At 37.9% G+C, this 15,365-nt stretch overlaps 1 protein-coding gene across 2 annotated transcripts; it reads right to left on the bottom strand.

Moving 5' to 3' along the window:
- Nucleotides 1-127: 127 nt before the first annotated feature.
- LOC143353929 (endoglucanase F) lies at nt 128-13,800 on the bottom strand. Of its 2 annotated transcripts, XM_076787525.1 has the most exons (8): nt 13,461-13,800; nt 10,638-11,004; nt 6,112-6,349; nt 5,425-5,703; nt 4,991-5,331; nt 4,317-4,566; nt 588-877; nt 128-522 (listed from the first exon to the last, which is right to left on the bottom strand). In XM_076787525.1, exons 2-7 carry the CDS (start codon nt 10,665-10,667, stop codon nt 591-593), a joined length of 1,425 nt encoding a protein of 474 aa, XP_076643640.1. In that variant the 5' UTR covers nt 10,668-11,004; nt 13,461-13,800; the 3' UTR covers nt 128-522; nt 588-590. The 2 variants fall into 2 exon arrangements, with proteins under 2 accessions (XP_076643640.1, XP_076643639.1); XM_076787524.1 differs by having other exon boundaries at nt 128-877.
- Nucleotides 13,801-15,365: the final 1,565 nt, after the last annotated feature.

The following is a 15,365-nucleotide window of genomic DNA, read 5'->3' as shown; positions in this document are numbered from 1 at the left end:
TTTTATCCCCACCACTGAGGGGATCTCCATTGGAATCACTCAAGCGCTAAACACGCTCGGCGACCGAGCCAATGAGGGATCGAGGATCGGTGAGACTCACACTAATGCAAGTTAAACAAAAGATTGCAAGTCTATTTTTATGAAACTTTTACCATCGTATTAATCTCGTTTTACTAATTAAAATGACACCAAACACGCTGTAATTACGATTATAATTACTTGTGTAGCAAGCGAAATTAGGAATTCGTGTACCTCTACCGTAAATGTCAAGGCCGAAACTTTAATCGCTTGTTAGACAAGTAATTATGATTGTAATGTATGTATATCGTGTTTGGTGTCATTTTAATCAGAAAAATGAGACGAATACATTCATACTCGTCATTCGTTGACATAATATGATGATTACAATGGTGCTTATTTTAATAAACAAGATTTGTTTAGAGGAAAGTTATGTTTGTTTAAAGTTACAGCTATGAATCGGACATTTCGTATGCAACAATAGGTCGTTGATATAAACTCTAACTGACTTCTGAAAGTTTAGGGTATCGACGCAAGGGTTGAACGTTTCCACGGCGGCCATTTATCACGTATTAAGTTGTACTTTTCACACGTAATTGCAAGAGTCCAGCGAGCGCACTCGTGAAGCCAGCATTATAGTCCAGTGTGACTTCGGTGTACACATAATCTTCACGATGATCATGAAACTTGTCTGCTTCGTCGGGACCGGAAACCAACGCGCCGTACAGTATTTGAGGATTCGGAACATCCTTGTCGAATTCAGGCCACCCGCAAGCCGCTGGTTTGTCAGGGCAAGACGAAGCTGCGTGATGAGGCTGCTTTGGAGGATTTCGACCCCATCCGATCACGTAGCTCCTTCCTAATTGGACAAAACCGATACTTCATAGTTTCGTAACGATGGTTCGTGGGGGAAACTAGTGAAATGGTTTAGCATCGATATTAACTTTCCTGCTCGAATCAACATCGAGAGGGCATTCTGATACTGAACACTCAAACGATCCATGTACAGTTTTCTTTCGATATAAGACGACGATGCTCTTTTTGCAACAAGAAAATCTCTATCCCATCTTCTTCCTCTGAAGTTGTCCGCTCGATACCAGAACGAAAGGATATACTAACCTTTTTCAACGAAAGATGGGACCCATAAATTCTCGGCCCACTCAAGAAGAATGTCTCATCCGCAATACGGCGAAAGCCATCCCGAGCTATCGTCTTATATCGAAAGAAAACTGTATTCTGCCTGCATTTTCAAGGACTTTGACAAACTGTACTATAGAAAACGATGGCAACTACTGAATCGACTGATTGTATCATTCTTTTGTAACACACAATTTAGAAATAATAATAGAAAAAGAATAAATAATAGAAAACTTTATAAGTAGAGGGCGGGTCTGTATGCAAACTAAAATTTTCTATAACAGTTTTGCAACAAACTGGAGGGAAATAGATCTCCTTCTTTTAATATGTTTAATAGGTTCAAAATAATGTAACAGTATCTGTAAATTTTTCTAATGGTTTTACTCTTTTGGCGAAGACTCCGTAGATTCCCGGTAAGGTAGAGTGACCATGTTACCGACAAAATTAGGCGAAAAATGGTTTCACGCGCCTCAACCTTTCGTCTTTATATGAGAATATTTTTCGCTGCGAAAGGGCTCATTCGAAGGAGGAAGGTTCAATGCAGCGCCCTATGGTCATGAGCTGACGAGATTATCCAGATATTTTGTCATATACAGTCGGGGACAAAAATAAGTGGACAGTTAGTGGAAACAGGTAAAAATGAAGTTTACTGAACTAACACGACTGTTATAAATTTAAGTTTTATTTATTATATATCCTTACAGTGTATAGATTATTTAGCGAATAATTGAAATTCATATTTACATCTTTGTGAAAACACGCCGTACCATAACGAAAATGACAGCTATTTATTAAGAGACAAAAATAAGTGGACACTCAATTAAATGCGTAATAAATCGAACGCATAACAAAGTTAATACTTGGTATTGCCACTTTTTGCTTGTATTACGGCTTCCAGACGTCGAGGAATACTTTTTATTAACTTTTCAATATAATCGTTACTAATTTTTTCATATTCAGACTGTAATCCAATGGAACTTTTGCGTTCATTAACCTTTTCGCGGCGAACAGCGCCTTTTGGCGCTCAGCTATAGATGCTCTCTCCGAGCGAACAGCGCCTTTTGGCGCTCAGCTATAGACGCTCTATACGTGTTCCGTGTTGTCCGCGCATGGTGCTGTCCGCGCGACATCGTATCGCGTATTGTGTTGTCCGCGCGTTCGATCTTCCACCGTCACGCGGGCTACCTAGAGCGCATTTTATTTCTGAGAGCTTCGCCGCGAAAGGGTTAAACTCCATAAGTTCTCGATAGGATTCAAACCAGGGCTCTGGGCCGGCCATTCAAGCAACTTAATATTGAAATCCTTGAAAAATTTTTCAGTTTTCTTAGTAGAGTGCTTAGGGTCATTGTCTTATTGAAAGACAAATTCGACGTCGCAACCCATTTTTACCACTGCTTCTCCTAAATTTTCATTTAGTATATTAATATACTTATCTGCATTCATAATTCCGTCAATTTGTACTAACGTACCAATTCCCCCCCCCCCCCATACCATTAATGATCCACCGTCAAATTTAACTGTGGGTATAATAAATGCTCTCTTATACGCTCCATGTTTTTTTTCTCAAGACTTTGTGCTTCTTTTTTAAATGCCGCAACTCAAATTTACTTTCGTCGCTCCAAATTATATTTTTTTGTAAAGGCTGAACGTTTTCTCATATTTCTTTCAATGATATGTGGCTTACGTCTAGCCTTGCAGCATCTTAAACCAGCTTCGTGCAGTCTTCGTTTTATTATTTTGTTGAAACATTTACTTCCACTATTTCTGCAATACTTCTTGCTACAATCGTTCGATCTTTTCGACTTGTACGAAAAATTCGACGGTCTTCTTGTATGGTGGTACATACAGCGTTAGCGTCCACGGCCTCTTAAATTTTTCACGGTCTTATATACTAAATATTTATTATAAATTTTTCCTATCACACTTTTAAATACGTTGCAGATCCGAGCTATTATGCGGTGACTTAATTTCTTACAGCAGTCTGATACAATTAAGTGGCGAATTTGATATGAAATTTCTTTCGCTCCTGGCATTCTGCAATTATTGTATAAATGTTCTTACTTGTACGAAGCTTGAATTGGTACTAATAAGTTTGATGGTGATCGCTGCATGTAAGCGTGACCTGTGCCTAATGTTTGTATACATTTCTTATCTCACAATAACATTATAACCAAGTGTCCACTTATTTTTGCCTCCTGATAAATAGCTGACATTTTCGTTATAGTACGGCGTGTTTACACAAAGATGTAAATATGAACTTCAATTATTCGCTAAATAATCTATACACTGTAAGGATATATAAAAAATATAACTTAAGTTTGTAACAGTCATTTTAAGGGCCCGGGATAGTCGCGTGACTTTTTAATTAATAATTTCCATTCACAGCCTTCAGACAGAGACTTAAGATCCGTTTTGGTCTTGATCCGACGGGTCTTAAGTCTGTGATTAAACTTATCACATTTTTTGCTCTTTATTATCGATATTATGAATTCTGACGCCAGAAACGCGTTTCAAGTTTTTGGCTTTATTTCGCAGAGAATGAAGACAAAATATAGCTTAATTTGTAGCTGGAGATATTTTCTAGTGCGCGCTGCTCTCTATTTCATCCAGAAAACTCAACCAATGGCATAAAAATGCTTGGATACCACGGTATGCACATCGTCAATTTTTGGCCTACTTCTAACGCTTATATTACCAAATATCTGCATAATCTCGGCAGCTCCTGACCAGCGCGCACTAGAATGAACCTTTCTCTTTCGAATGAGCCCTTTACCAGCGACAAAATATTCTTATATAAGGACGAACTTGAGGCACGTAAAACCATTTTTTGACGGTAATGTAGTCACTCTACCTTATCGCGAATCTACGAAGACCGGGCCCTTAATTCGACTAAACCTCATTTTTACTTATTTCCACTAACTGTCCACTTATTTTTGTCCCCGACTGTAAGTGTTAGAAGTAGGTCAAAAATTGATCATGCGGATGTCACAGAATCGAAGCATTTTTATGCCATTGGATGAGTTTTCTGGATGAAATCTCTCTGCCAGTACCGGAGTACGTCACGTGACCCGGTCGCGGCGGAGGCGTTGGGAATTAGAGTGGGGGAATAAGTCTCGATCTGGCGACGCTGAGGTAACGTCCGGTCAAAGGATGAAGCTTACCACCACCACCCAGCATATAGTGAATTTGTTGTTCGGCGAATTCACGGTATTCCTGGGGGTTGCCGATACCGGGATAGTCGGCTGCCTCCAGGCAAACGAATGCCACGTTCGCCGCGTGGCACAAAGTACCGAATTTGTCGATGTAGAGCAGCCCCTTCGGCGTGCGTTTTTGCTGGCGCACCGAGAAGTCGCAAAAAGCACTTGCGGCGGTCCGATATTCCGTTTGCCCCGTCAATTGAGCTAATAGAACCTGCAACGGACACGATGTTCAATATTTACAAGCTTCTTCGCGATTCATCGCCGAAGGATACGGAAAAAGAATGTTTTCCGAACTATTATTGGCACTTTGTGCAATTAACTCATCGCGGAGAATACCTCGTCGCTTGTACAATGGCTCGCGGAAGTATTCGAAACAGCTCGCGCTGTTAGAACTTCAAACGAACCAAATGTGTACAGTCGCTCACAAAAGTCTCCGTACATCGTTTAAGATGATGTAACTATATTATGCGTGGAACAATGACAAACAAATTGTAATCGACAGGAATTGCGAAAAGAAAATATTGTAGCAAATATTACAACTTTTTTTTTATCCGAGTCTGTAATAAAAATTTAAAAAACCACTATGAGCGCCAAACGAAAGACGTCGACTCTGGTTGACAACGCGTTCAATTTACCTGCACACCGGCGACCTTCTTGTTGTAGAAGAATTCGTTCGGCCTCTCTTTGAGATGGAAATGTTGGTAATGATCCTCGGCATCCTCGAGATAAATCGTGTCGTTTGTTGCCTTGTAGAGCCAAGCAGCCGCCCAAGCTAATTCATCGCCATAATCTGTGCTCTCGTAGTATTGTGCAGCGCCGCGAATCGCTTCGTGATAGAGCCCCCGGTATCTGTCCGCAAATCTGTATAACTCCTTGGCGTGCTTCAAGCACAGATCGCTGTACTCGGGATCATGGCTGCGGAAGACAATGCTCGACGCGGCAAGAGCGGCCGCCGTTTCGCCTGCCAAGTCGGAACCTGAACAATTTTACGGAAATGATTGTAGACTATGGTATTGTACTTCCCCGGTTAAATGCTTGATGGGTTACACGCTTTGTTCCATTGGCGTACCAGGATGTTCAAGATCGATTTTGTAGGCTGGCCTAGTGGTATTCAATTCCTCGGGTCTTCCCCAAAAGGTATGGTCCAGCGAGAAGTCGCCGACTTGTCCATAGAACACATACTCGCTGACGTGGCATTTTATGAAGTAGTCGGTAGCCCATTTGATGGCCTCGCGAAGTTCGTCAAGCTGCCCGGCAGCGTTGTAAGCCTCCGGCCAGCTTACCGCACCCCAGGCCAGAAGTGTGATTGTCGACGCCATCGTGAATCCGAACTTCACAAAATCGCCGGCTGAAAATCCGCATGAAAGGAATATCACTCTGCACAAGTTAGAATGGGGGCAGAAGTCTTGATCTGGTGACTATGACTACAGGCCAGTGTTGCCAGATGAGGGCAGGGAGCACGAATTGAGGGGAAAAAGTTACCCTCTCCCTCTCTCTCTCTCTCTGTCGGTACTGGAGTACGCACGGCGGAGATGGAACGCGTCACGTGATTCGGCCGCGGTAGAAGGGGAAGTTAGGGTGGGGGCATAAGTCTTGATCTGGCGACACTGCGCTAGACACCAGCGCACGCGACGATGGTGCGCGCTGCATGAAAGAGAGGTTGGTGGGAGAAACAGGCGTTGGAGGGGCCCCTACCGTGCCCATCACTGCCGCATACCCTGTATTTACCAAATTGTCTACTTAGCACTGTACTTACCGTCGTAATAACCTCCAGTCAAGTCTTCCCCGTTCAAACCATGATCCTCCAGTGCCGAGTCCTTTCTCCATGGTATGCGATTGTTCTTTGGCAGTTTCCCTGATCGTTGCGCTTCGTAAAACAAAAGCGAGAGCTCCAAGACCCGGGCGTAGTCGTTCTCGTCCTCGATGGGTTTTACGTAGTACGTTGGGCTCGCATTTATAACGTCGATCAATGCGATCGATGTGACAATCACGGTCTGAAATAGGTAACTTGAAATGTACAGATTCAAATCGATTCGGGCTAGGACTATAGATTTGACAGTACAGTGTCGTAGTGCATAGATGAGGGGAGGGTAGCGCGAATTGAGAGGAAAAAGTTACCTTCTCTCTGACAGGAACCGGTCAGTCACGTGACATCGTGACGCATGCACGACAGAGGCGGAACGCATCGCGTGACCAGGCCGTGGCAGAAGCGTGGGGGAATAGCGCGGTAGAAGGGGAAGCTAGAGTGGGAACACAAGTTTTGATCTGACGACTATGGATGAGTGTGACTACTTCGGGGACGAAACTTCACACTTATCGTGTTCTAGACACAATTCGGGAACCTCTAAAGCTGCGTACAGACCTGAACATTTCGACGAACATTGCTCCGAACAGCGAACGAAACGCAAAGTCGACATTCATTTCGGCGCGATTTTGCGTTACGGACGCTGTTCGGCGCGATGTTCGGCGCGATGTTATTATATTTTTCATTCGAAAAACTTCGTACTTGTCTTACACATGTTCGCGTATACTTATTTTTGTTACACTGTATATGACAAATTCATAACACTGCGATCGATTTGCAGTGCACGTACAAAGAGTCTATGTGACGAATTTTAGCGAGGGCCAATCAACACCCGTAGGCTAAACTTTCGTTATAATATTAGGGACTCGATAGAAAATATCTCGATATGAAGACAGGTTCTCGCTTCGCTTCAATCGCGAGAGTATCTTCGACTCTATGAAAGAAACTGCAAACTGCTCCGAGTTTCGGAGCTATACATCTAGCCAAACAAAATAAAATGCTATATACTAATATTCTTATATTATGATATTATATATTAGTATTATTATATTATAATATTATATACTAGTATTATTATATTACAATATTATACAGGGTGTTTTACCTAACTCGAGCATTTAAAATATCTCGTTTGTTTTTTATAATAGAAAAAAATGTCAGAGGAAAACATTAGTTGGTTCAGGAGGGCAAATATTGTGATAGGCAAAAAAATTTATTCAAGGATATATTTTTTGAGATTTCAAGGTCATCGAAGTGTTTTTAAATGGAATAATATATTTTTATTATCGCTGTATCATAGCCGAGGTCAAGACGAATCCAACGACCTGTAATATTATGAGCTTCACGTGACTTTGAGTACGAGAAATTCATAAAAGTAGGACACTTGATGTAAATAGTGAAATAACGATGACACGATCCCCCTAGGGTTTCAAGAAATATTCTTGAACCTTGATTAATGACTGTAAACACGCTCACAATAAATTGTCAACACCGATACTTCTTCTCGTTTCGGTGACTCTAATCAGTACGTTTCAGAAATTCGTCGGGATTTACTCGATTTTGAAACATAACGTTACTTCTCTGAAACGATGGCGTACAGTGGTGCAGAAAAGATAGACATGTTTTTAGTTTATGGTGAGGCAAAAAATAACTCAGTAGAAGCATCTCAACTGTACGCAGGAAAATACCCTGAGAGAAATCATTCTTCTCTACAAAGTTTTGACCGCATAGTTCAATTGTTTTGTAAAACAGGGAGTATTAAATCACTGAACAGAAAACGATCAAAGCGTGCTAATGGAGAAGATGCCGAAACTTTTGTAATGGCTACAGTCGATATTGATCCTACTACACGTTGTCGAAAAATTAGACGTTCTTTAGGCATTTCCAAAGCAATTGTGTTCCGAATATTATAATGTTATAAATTTCATCCATACCATATTTCCTTACATCAGGAGCTTCATGGCAACGACTTTGACAATCGTGTTGCTTTTTGTACATGGACATTGCAGTAAAAACAAAGGAATGAGCATTTCTTTTATGACGTTGTCTTTACTGACGAAGCTACTTTTTCTAACCATGGACAACTGAATACACATAATATACATTATTGGTGCACTGAAAACGCGAAATGACTTCGACAAGTTGAACATCAGCGTCCATGCAGTGTAAATGTATGGAGTTGAATCGTTGGTGATAACAAACTCAAGGTCACGTGAAGATCATAATATTACAGGTCATTGGATTCGTCTTGACCTTGGGTTATCATATATATATCATTCCATTTAAAAAAACTTCGATGACCTTGAAATCTCAAAAAATATAACCTAGAACAAATTTGTTTGCCTATAGTAATATTTGCCCCATTGAACCAACTAATGTTTTCCTTTGCAATTTTTTTCTATCATAAAAAACAAGCCAGATATTTTAGATGCTCGAGTTAGGTGAAATACCCCGTATACTAATATTATTATATTATAATATTATATACTAATATTATTATATTACGAATAAAATAATATTTTATTTTATTTGGCTACATGTCATTCGAGATAATCACAGTTTATAGTTTAAATGAACAGCCAAATAATTTTCAAACAGTTGTTTCATTTCTCAATTTTTTCATTTCATTTTTCATTCCATTTTTGACCAAATAATTCATTCTTTCCGAAATTATATTTATTTCAATTTTAAAAGCGAATGCAGTTGAACTTTAATCATTTCAGTAGGAAAATTAAATTTAGTGATTAATATAGTTAAATATGATTCTCCGGTATCGGAACCGAAGGAAATTCCGCGTGACATAGCGATGGCGAAAGAGGTACTTGGGGAGCGAGTTTGGAACCGCGTTCGGAAACTCTTCTTTGCACAGGCGTGTACGTCTGTTCCGAGAAGTTCTCAAGGTTCGTTGACCACGTAATATCTGTGTGACAAACGCCAATACCTTCCGCAAATACCGCGCTTATTGTCAACTTGTGTCCCTGCGTTTTTGCTGTGGCCTGGTGACGACAAATTTCGTCTACACGCCGCTCGATTGCTGGGACTCGAACAACGTGGACTCTAATTTCGCGTACGATGGTTGTTCGATTTTTGCATAATAAACGGTGTCAGTATGTATAAACTGGACTAAAACCTGATTATCCGGTTCTTTCCATTTCTGACCTTGCATGACCTTGAAGATCATTGTGACGTACACGAATCAATACATAGAACTCCATTTAAAGAACTGAAGGTCACCTTCGTTTCTAAAAAATATAATGTCTTTCTGGACGCCCAACTTTCTGAAAGCCCTACTACTTCGAATTGCGGGTGTCATACCGTTCGAAGGTCAGTCTAAGCAGACAATAAGAATGCAGACTTGCGTGATGGTAATACACGTCTGCCCATAAGACTTCGGACCGGAAGTTGATGTCCAGGCCGTTACGTCCGGCCACACAAATGAGTTTATGCTCGTCAAACTCGGCTATTCGCAACGATCGGGAGAAATCTGATTCCCTGACAAGCTATCATCATATGAAAAAGCAAATTCTATTGTTCATTTTACGCATTACTACTTTGTCATTTTACTTACGATTTACTCATATGTTTTTATTTGATAATAACCGGGGATAATACCAGGGACGAAGAACATTTCCAGTAACGAATAGTCAAATTGTATGACAACAAATCATAAACAATTAATTCATAACCAATTAATTTTCTCATAGTTTCTAATAGAATATAATATTATCTATGTCGGCTTTATTAATTTCTCTTAAACTTCAATATTTGTTGAAATTAAATCCTTAATTCCTTTATTTGAAAGACTTTCGCATATTGTTTAAAATAACGAAGATACTTCAGATGGACAGAATTCGTGGGACACAGTGTATATCACCAGTAATACGATAAAGGTTTTAATGCAATTATAAACTTCTATTTATTATTATTTACTTTCCAGTTAATTTGTAGTTTAATTAAGTTTGAAAGAAAACTTTTCGTTGTTACTCTACCGTCTCTGAAGGTATAAATTTTCATAAACAAGCAAGGCATTGTGAAAGAAAGATTGTGATTCTCAGTTTATCGCATGAGCATGGTAAATTATGAAGACATCAACGTAGTCTGTCCAATGGCGCTTAATGAATCTAGCAACAACGTTAATGAAACGTTGGAACATTTTCGCAATGAGCGAAGATTATTACCTGAAGTTACGCCTGATAACAAAAATAAATGAAAACAGCAGCAAAATTGAAATATCAATATATTACTTTCAACATGTTAAACATGTTGTTAAACATGTTAAACATGTCAACATGTTAGGTTCCTGTTTGTTACAATTCATGATTATTTTGCAGTCTAGTTGTGAGCTTCAGCTCCAATCAATTTATTTATTGTTTGTTTTAGAGCAATCACGTATCGTTTTCACTTGTTGTAATAGTTTTTCTTTTTTATTTGATTAGCATTTGCGAATCGACCAGAACAACAAAATTTCGATTACTCACCGTGACACAGGTGAACACGTTCAGCTCCATCGTCGGTGTTCCTCCACAGCTACTTATGTGGGGACACGGATAATTGTTGATCACCTTTTAGTAGTATTTGTTAGAGCCAGCTCGGAGCACGTCCCGTGATGCATATCGATCATTTACGAGCCTCTCTTCATCAACGTTCCACCGTAATCCGAGGTCTCTTCTTTAATCGCGAAACGTTCCCAGAATTCCTCTGTATTGCAGATTCAACACTTCACCGTAACTTGGTCAAGATGAAAATTGAATTTCAATCCTCTTATTAAGTGTACTTCCACAGTTTTTGTTAAATACGGAATCATGTTACTCTTTAGGTGTCCTCATTTTCGATGGCGGCACAGTCCTGTGATAGTTCCAATTATAAATTAGTATCTGGGTTGGAATTTATTTTTTTATGGGGGGGGGGGGACGTAAATAAATGTAGAGTTACATTATTTTTGTGTGTCAGACCAATGAAATCCTACTTCAAGTGCCAAGTGACTTCTTCTGAACTCCCAATAATACCCACTACCACCAGATGAGGGGAGGGAGCACGAATTGAGGGGGAAATGTTACCCCCTCTCTGACAGTACCGGAGTATCCACGACAGATACGAAGCAAAGAAATTTAATAATAATAGCAATAACATTAATAATAGCAATAACAATTAATTAATACCAATATGACACGTTAACGTATGATAAATTTTTGTCTCAAAATTCCCCTGTATTCGACGCATATTGGCGATGGGGCAACATTTATATTTGTATAACACTGAGATTGGCGTAATTGCGCGATAAGAAAGACGAACGTGTCGAAGAATTCGTATTGTCCTCGGTGTACGTTATTTGCATTCCGTGAGGAATTTCTCGGTAAAACGATTGCGGAGATATCCAGGAAGTCGAGTGCGCAGGAAGTTTGGAAAGTGGACATTCACTGTCGTGGCTAAATATTTCGTCTTCGCTCGTATCTGTGGCGTATTGTTAAATGACGTCGACGAATATATGTGAAAACATAACGACATCCAGAGCTGGGTAAAATAGTATTTAAAATAGTAAATCACCCTATTTATTTTAAAGTAAGCTTAGAACTTTGACAATAAAATATTTTATTTGATGTAATAAGTTTCCAAAGTAGTATTTCAAGAATTTATGAAAATATTTCGGTTCAATAATAATTTATTTATTTTCTTTACTTTAAATACCTTTGCTGAAAATAATGATTTATATGCTATTTATATACAATATACTTATGAGTATACATTGCTTCCCAATGGCAAGATAAATTGTATGTTTGTGTAGTAATTACCATTTTGAAAACGAAGAAAAAATGACTTTCGAATTTATATTTAGCGTGTCAACAATATCTATGAAAAATTTCTTACTGATTATTAAATCGCAAAATTGGTACTGGACAGTTTTATTATAGAAGCCTTTCCAATTAGTAGAAACAAATATTGTATATTTTTTTTTACGAAACAATCTAGTTTACTTTCGAAAAACGATCGACAGGATGTAAAATCCTCGAGAAATTTGCAAGCGTGTTGTTAGAAACTTTCATTACGACAAATTGCACGGTAATTGCATTGTACATTGTACGTCAGGAAAGTGTCAATCTTAACGGACACGCTTTCATAATTTCGCTTTAAGTGGAGAACGTAAAACTGCTACCGGATTTCGATGATTTTATCGAAATTAAAAGTACACCCTACAGATTGTTAAATATGCACTTAAACAAATTATGTAGAAACTGAAGAGTTAAAAACATTTCTTTCAAATCTTCAGTGCATTAAAAGAGAGTGCATAAAATGTCTGAAATGAAATATTTTTCATTGTCAAATGAAAATGTTTAATTATTTAAATTATTAATATTTTTGGAGAAGATAAACTATTAATAATCCACAATATTATTATCAGTATGTATATAATTATTACGATTATGATAATAATCAATAATTATGATAAATTATGACATTGTGCCAAACGAAAATGTTTAATTCTTTAAATTATTCATATTTTTGGAGAAAATAAACTATTAATAATTGACAAAATTATTATCAAGTGTATACATAATTATTATCATATCAAGAAAGTATGATTTCTTCGAAACTTGTATGAATATTTAGAATTTGTTAGGATATAGCTGAATGATTCATCGAAACCATGCACACTGCATATAAGAAATATGCATGGAAGATACTTCGACGCATCATTAAGTCGATACTTTCGATGCAGACAGGGACTGTAGTATTTTCCATGGAGTCATTTGGTGAAGGTTTTATTAAGAATGCTAAAGGCTTAGAAACCTTTGGATGGTTAAACAAAGTGTATAATATTTTTCTAATCCATGAAATTTTTCATTAATTTTAGAATGAAATTGTAATTTTTGCTTTAAAATAAAATTTTAATTTCAATCTTAAAATAATATATCAATTTTCACTATAACTTTAAAGTTTCAATTTTAATTATAACTTTAAAATAAAATGTCAATTTTAATTATAACTTTAAAATAAAATGTCAATTTTAATTTTAACTTTAAAATAAAATGTCAATTTTAATTTTAACTTTAAAATAAAATTTTAATTTTAATTTTAACTTTAAAATAAAATTGTAATTTTAATTTTAACTTTAAAATCAAATTGCAAGTTTAATTTCAGCTTTAAAATAGAATTTTGATTTTAATTTTAACTTTAAAATAAAATTTCAATTTTAGTTTTGACATGAAAAATCTAGAGCCTGTCATTTGACCGGTGGTAGTACGTTTAGCGCGAAAGTTGCCTTCAACTGCTTCGCCAGTAATTAAACGCGTTGCAGTACTTACCTTCAACATTCCCTGTGGCTAATCCTCTTTAAAGCCGTCGCAGACATGAACGCAGGCGTATCTCGCCGCTACACGTGTGTCTTCTTTAGCCACGGAACAAATTATCTGCGGCTGAACATTGCGCCCGCAATAATTCACCGAAACGTTTGAACATGCCGCACGTTTTGCAAGGTGAACGCACTGCCGCGCCGGCCAGGAAATTTGTCCACCGGGAGTCGCGATAAGTCACTGTTGCTGCTCGAGCCCGACGACACTATCAGCCAAACGGTTTAATTGATTCACCGACCGATCGATTATGTGCTTCACTGGCTGACTGACTTACTGACTTACTGACTGACTAACTGAATGGCGAGTAACTCGCCGACGATCCCAACCGGCCAAAGGACGAACAGGTGGGGAGGGAGTTGGGGAAACTCCTCGGAGAACGAAAGTACTCGTCTCGCAATTGAATTTAAACGATCGTCTAATCGAAGCTGGGTAAAATACCGTTTCAAATAGTCGATTCCATTCGAGATCATATGCGCGTCTTTAAAAATAAATTATTGTATTTGGTAGAAAAAATTTTTGAATATTTCATTTGAAAGATTCTCAAAATAGTGTGAATTTTATTTGAGGCGATGATTCTACATGAAAAAATGAATCGAAACTATGGAATAAATATTTTTCATTTGACTCCTCGTTTTCGAGAAAACTCACTTCGAAAATGTTATAGTTATTCACATTTTCATATTACTTGTTTTTTCAATCTGCTTGGATCGTCAGGAAATATTTTAAGCACTATTTAACGCAAAATTCAAATATTTAATTTTATGTTTCAGCGAATCAAAATAAAAATATTTCATGTTTTAGATTATCGAAATAAAGATAGGTAACTAGAAGATTCTAGTTTTTTTATTCGAAATTGGAATTATCGAGCTTCGCAGATGTAACAGTGAATGTTTGGTATAAAAACGCCTGTGTGACCGCTACCCCTGTAGTTGCACTAAAATGGCAGGGTAAAGAAGTTCCGAAGAAGCACTGTGCAATGTATTATTGTTTTTCCTTAAATAAAAATACAAGAAAATAAAATTGATTTCAATTCTTCTTCTCTATTTTGTTACAGAGAGTATTTAAATAAAATAAGAATGAAGAAGAATAATTATATTTATAAAACTAAATTTTCAAACGACCATTTTCGTAAACCAAAAGCACCTTAGATAAAAGTACAAGAAAACAAAATTGATTTCGATTCAGTTGGCTAAGTTCTGAAATGAATTTTTAATTGAAAAGCAATTACAAATCGGTTTATGTCAATGACGTAACAGCAAACACAAAAACAGCACGCCCCTTGAGTACAGGTGGCCAGTTGTGCACATGTTCTTTTTTCATTCGGTAAGTGCTGCAAATTAAATTGAAATTACATTCGCGAGAAGTGACTCTGTGCGTTCACTATTCTTTTTTCCTCTCGCAGCGTGCATTGCGCACGAACCAAGTCTATTTCTCACAAAATGGCAGGTGTGCGGTGTGCAAATGAAAAAAAGAAAAAAACGAACGCTGCTTTCAAAAATCGAAAGTGCCTTGCTCTATGTGCGTACTGCTGACATTGTGACCCACTTTCGACTCTGCAAATACGTGAAAATAAACGAATTATCCGCGTGTAGACGCGCGCGGTTATAATGTTTGGCGTCTCGGATGAAAGTATTCAGGCGTTTTGCGCTTAGGAGATCAGTTCCTAGAAATTTCGCCTCTCGCGACAGTCAGTATTCGCTTTTTGTAGTTCATTTGAGCCTGGCGTGGATGCGTGACTGATTTTCTCTTTAGCCGAGCTTGTTCGACAAGGAAAGAAACAGGGGCCCAGGGGCCCCATCGCGGTAAAAAAAAATAATAAAAACAATTTAAATTAAAAACTTCAGAAAAAATAAATTA

Source organism: Halictus rubicundus, chromosome 5, assembly GCF_050948215.1.
Source record: "Halictus rubicundus isolate RS-2024b chromosome 5, iyHalRubi1_principal, whole genome shotgun sequence".
Taxonomy (NCBI): Eukaryota; Metazoa; Arthropoda; class Insecta; order Hymenoptera; family Halictidae; genus Halictus; species Halictus rubicundus.
The sequence above is the reverse complement of the archived record's forward strand: the minus strand, read 5'-3'. Positions and strand labels throughout refer to the sequence as shown.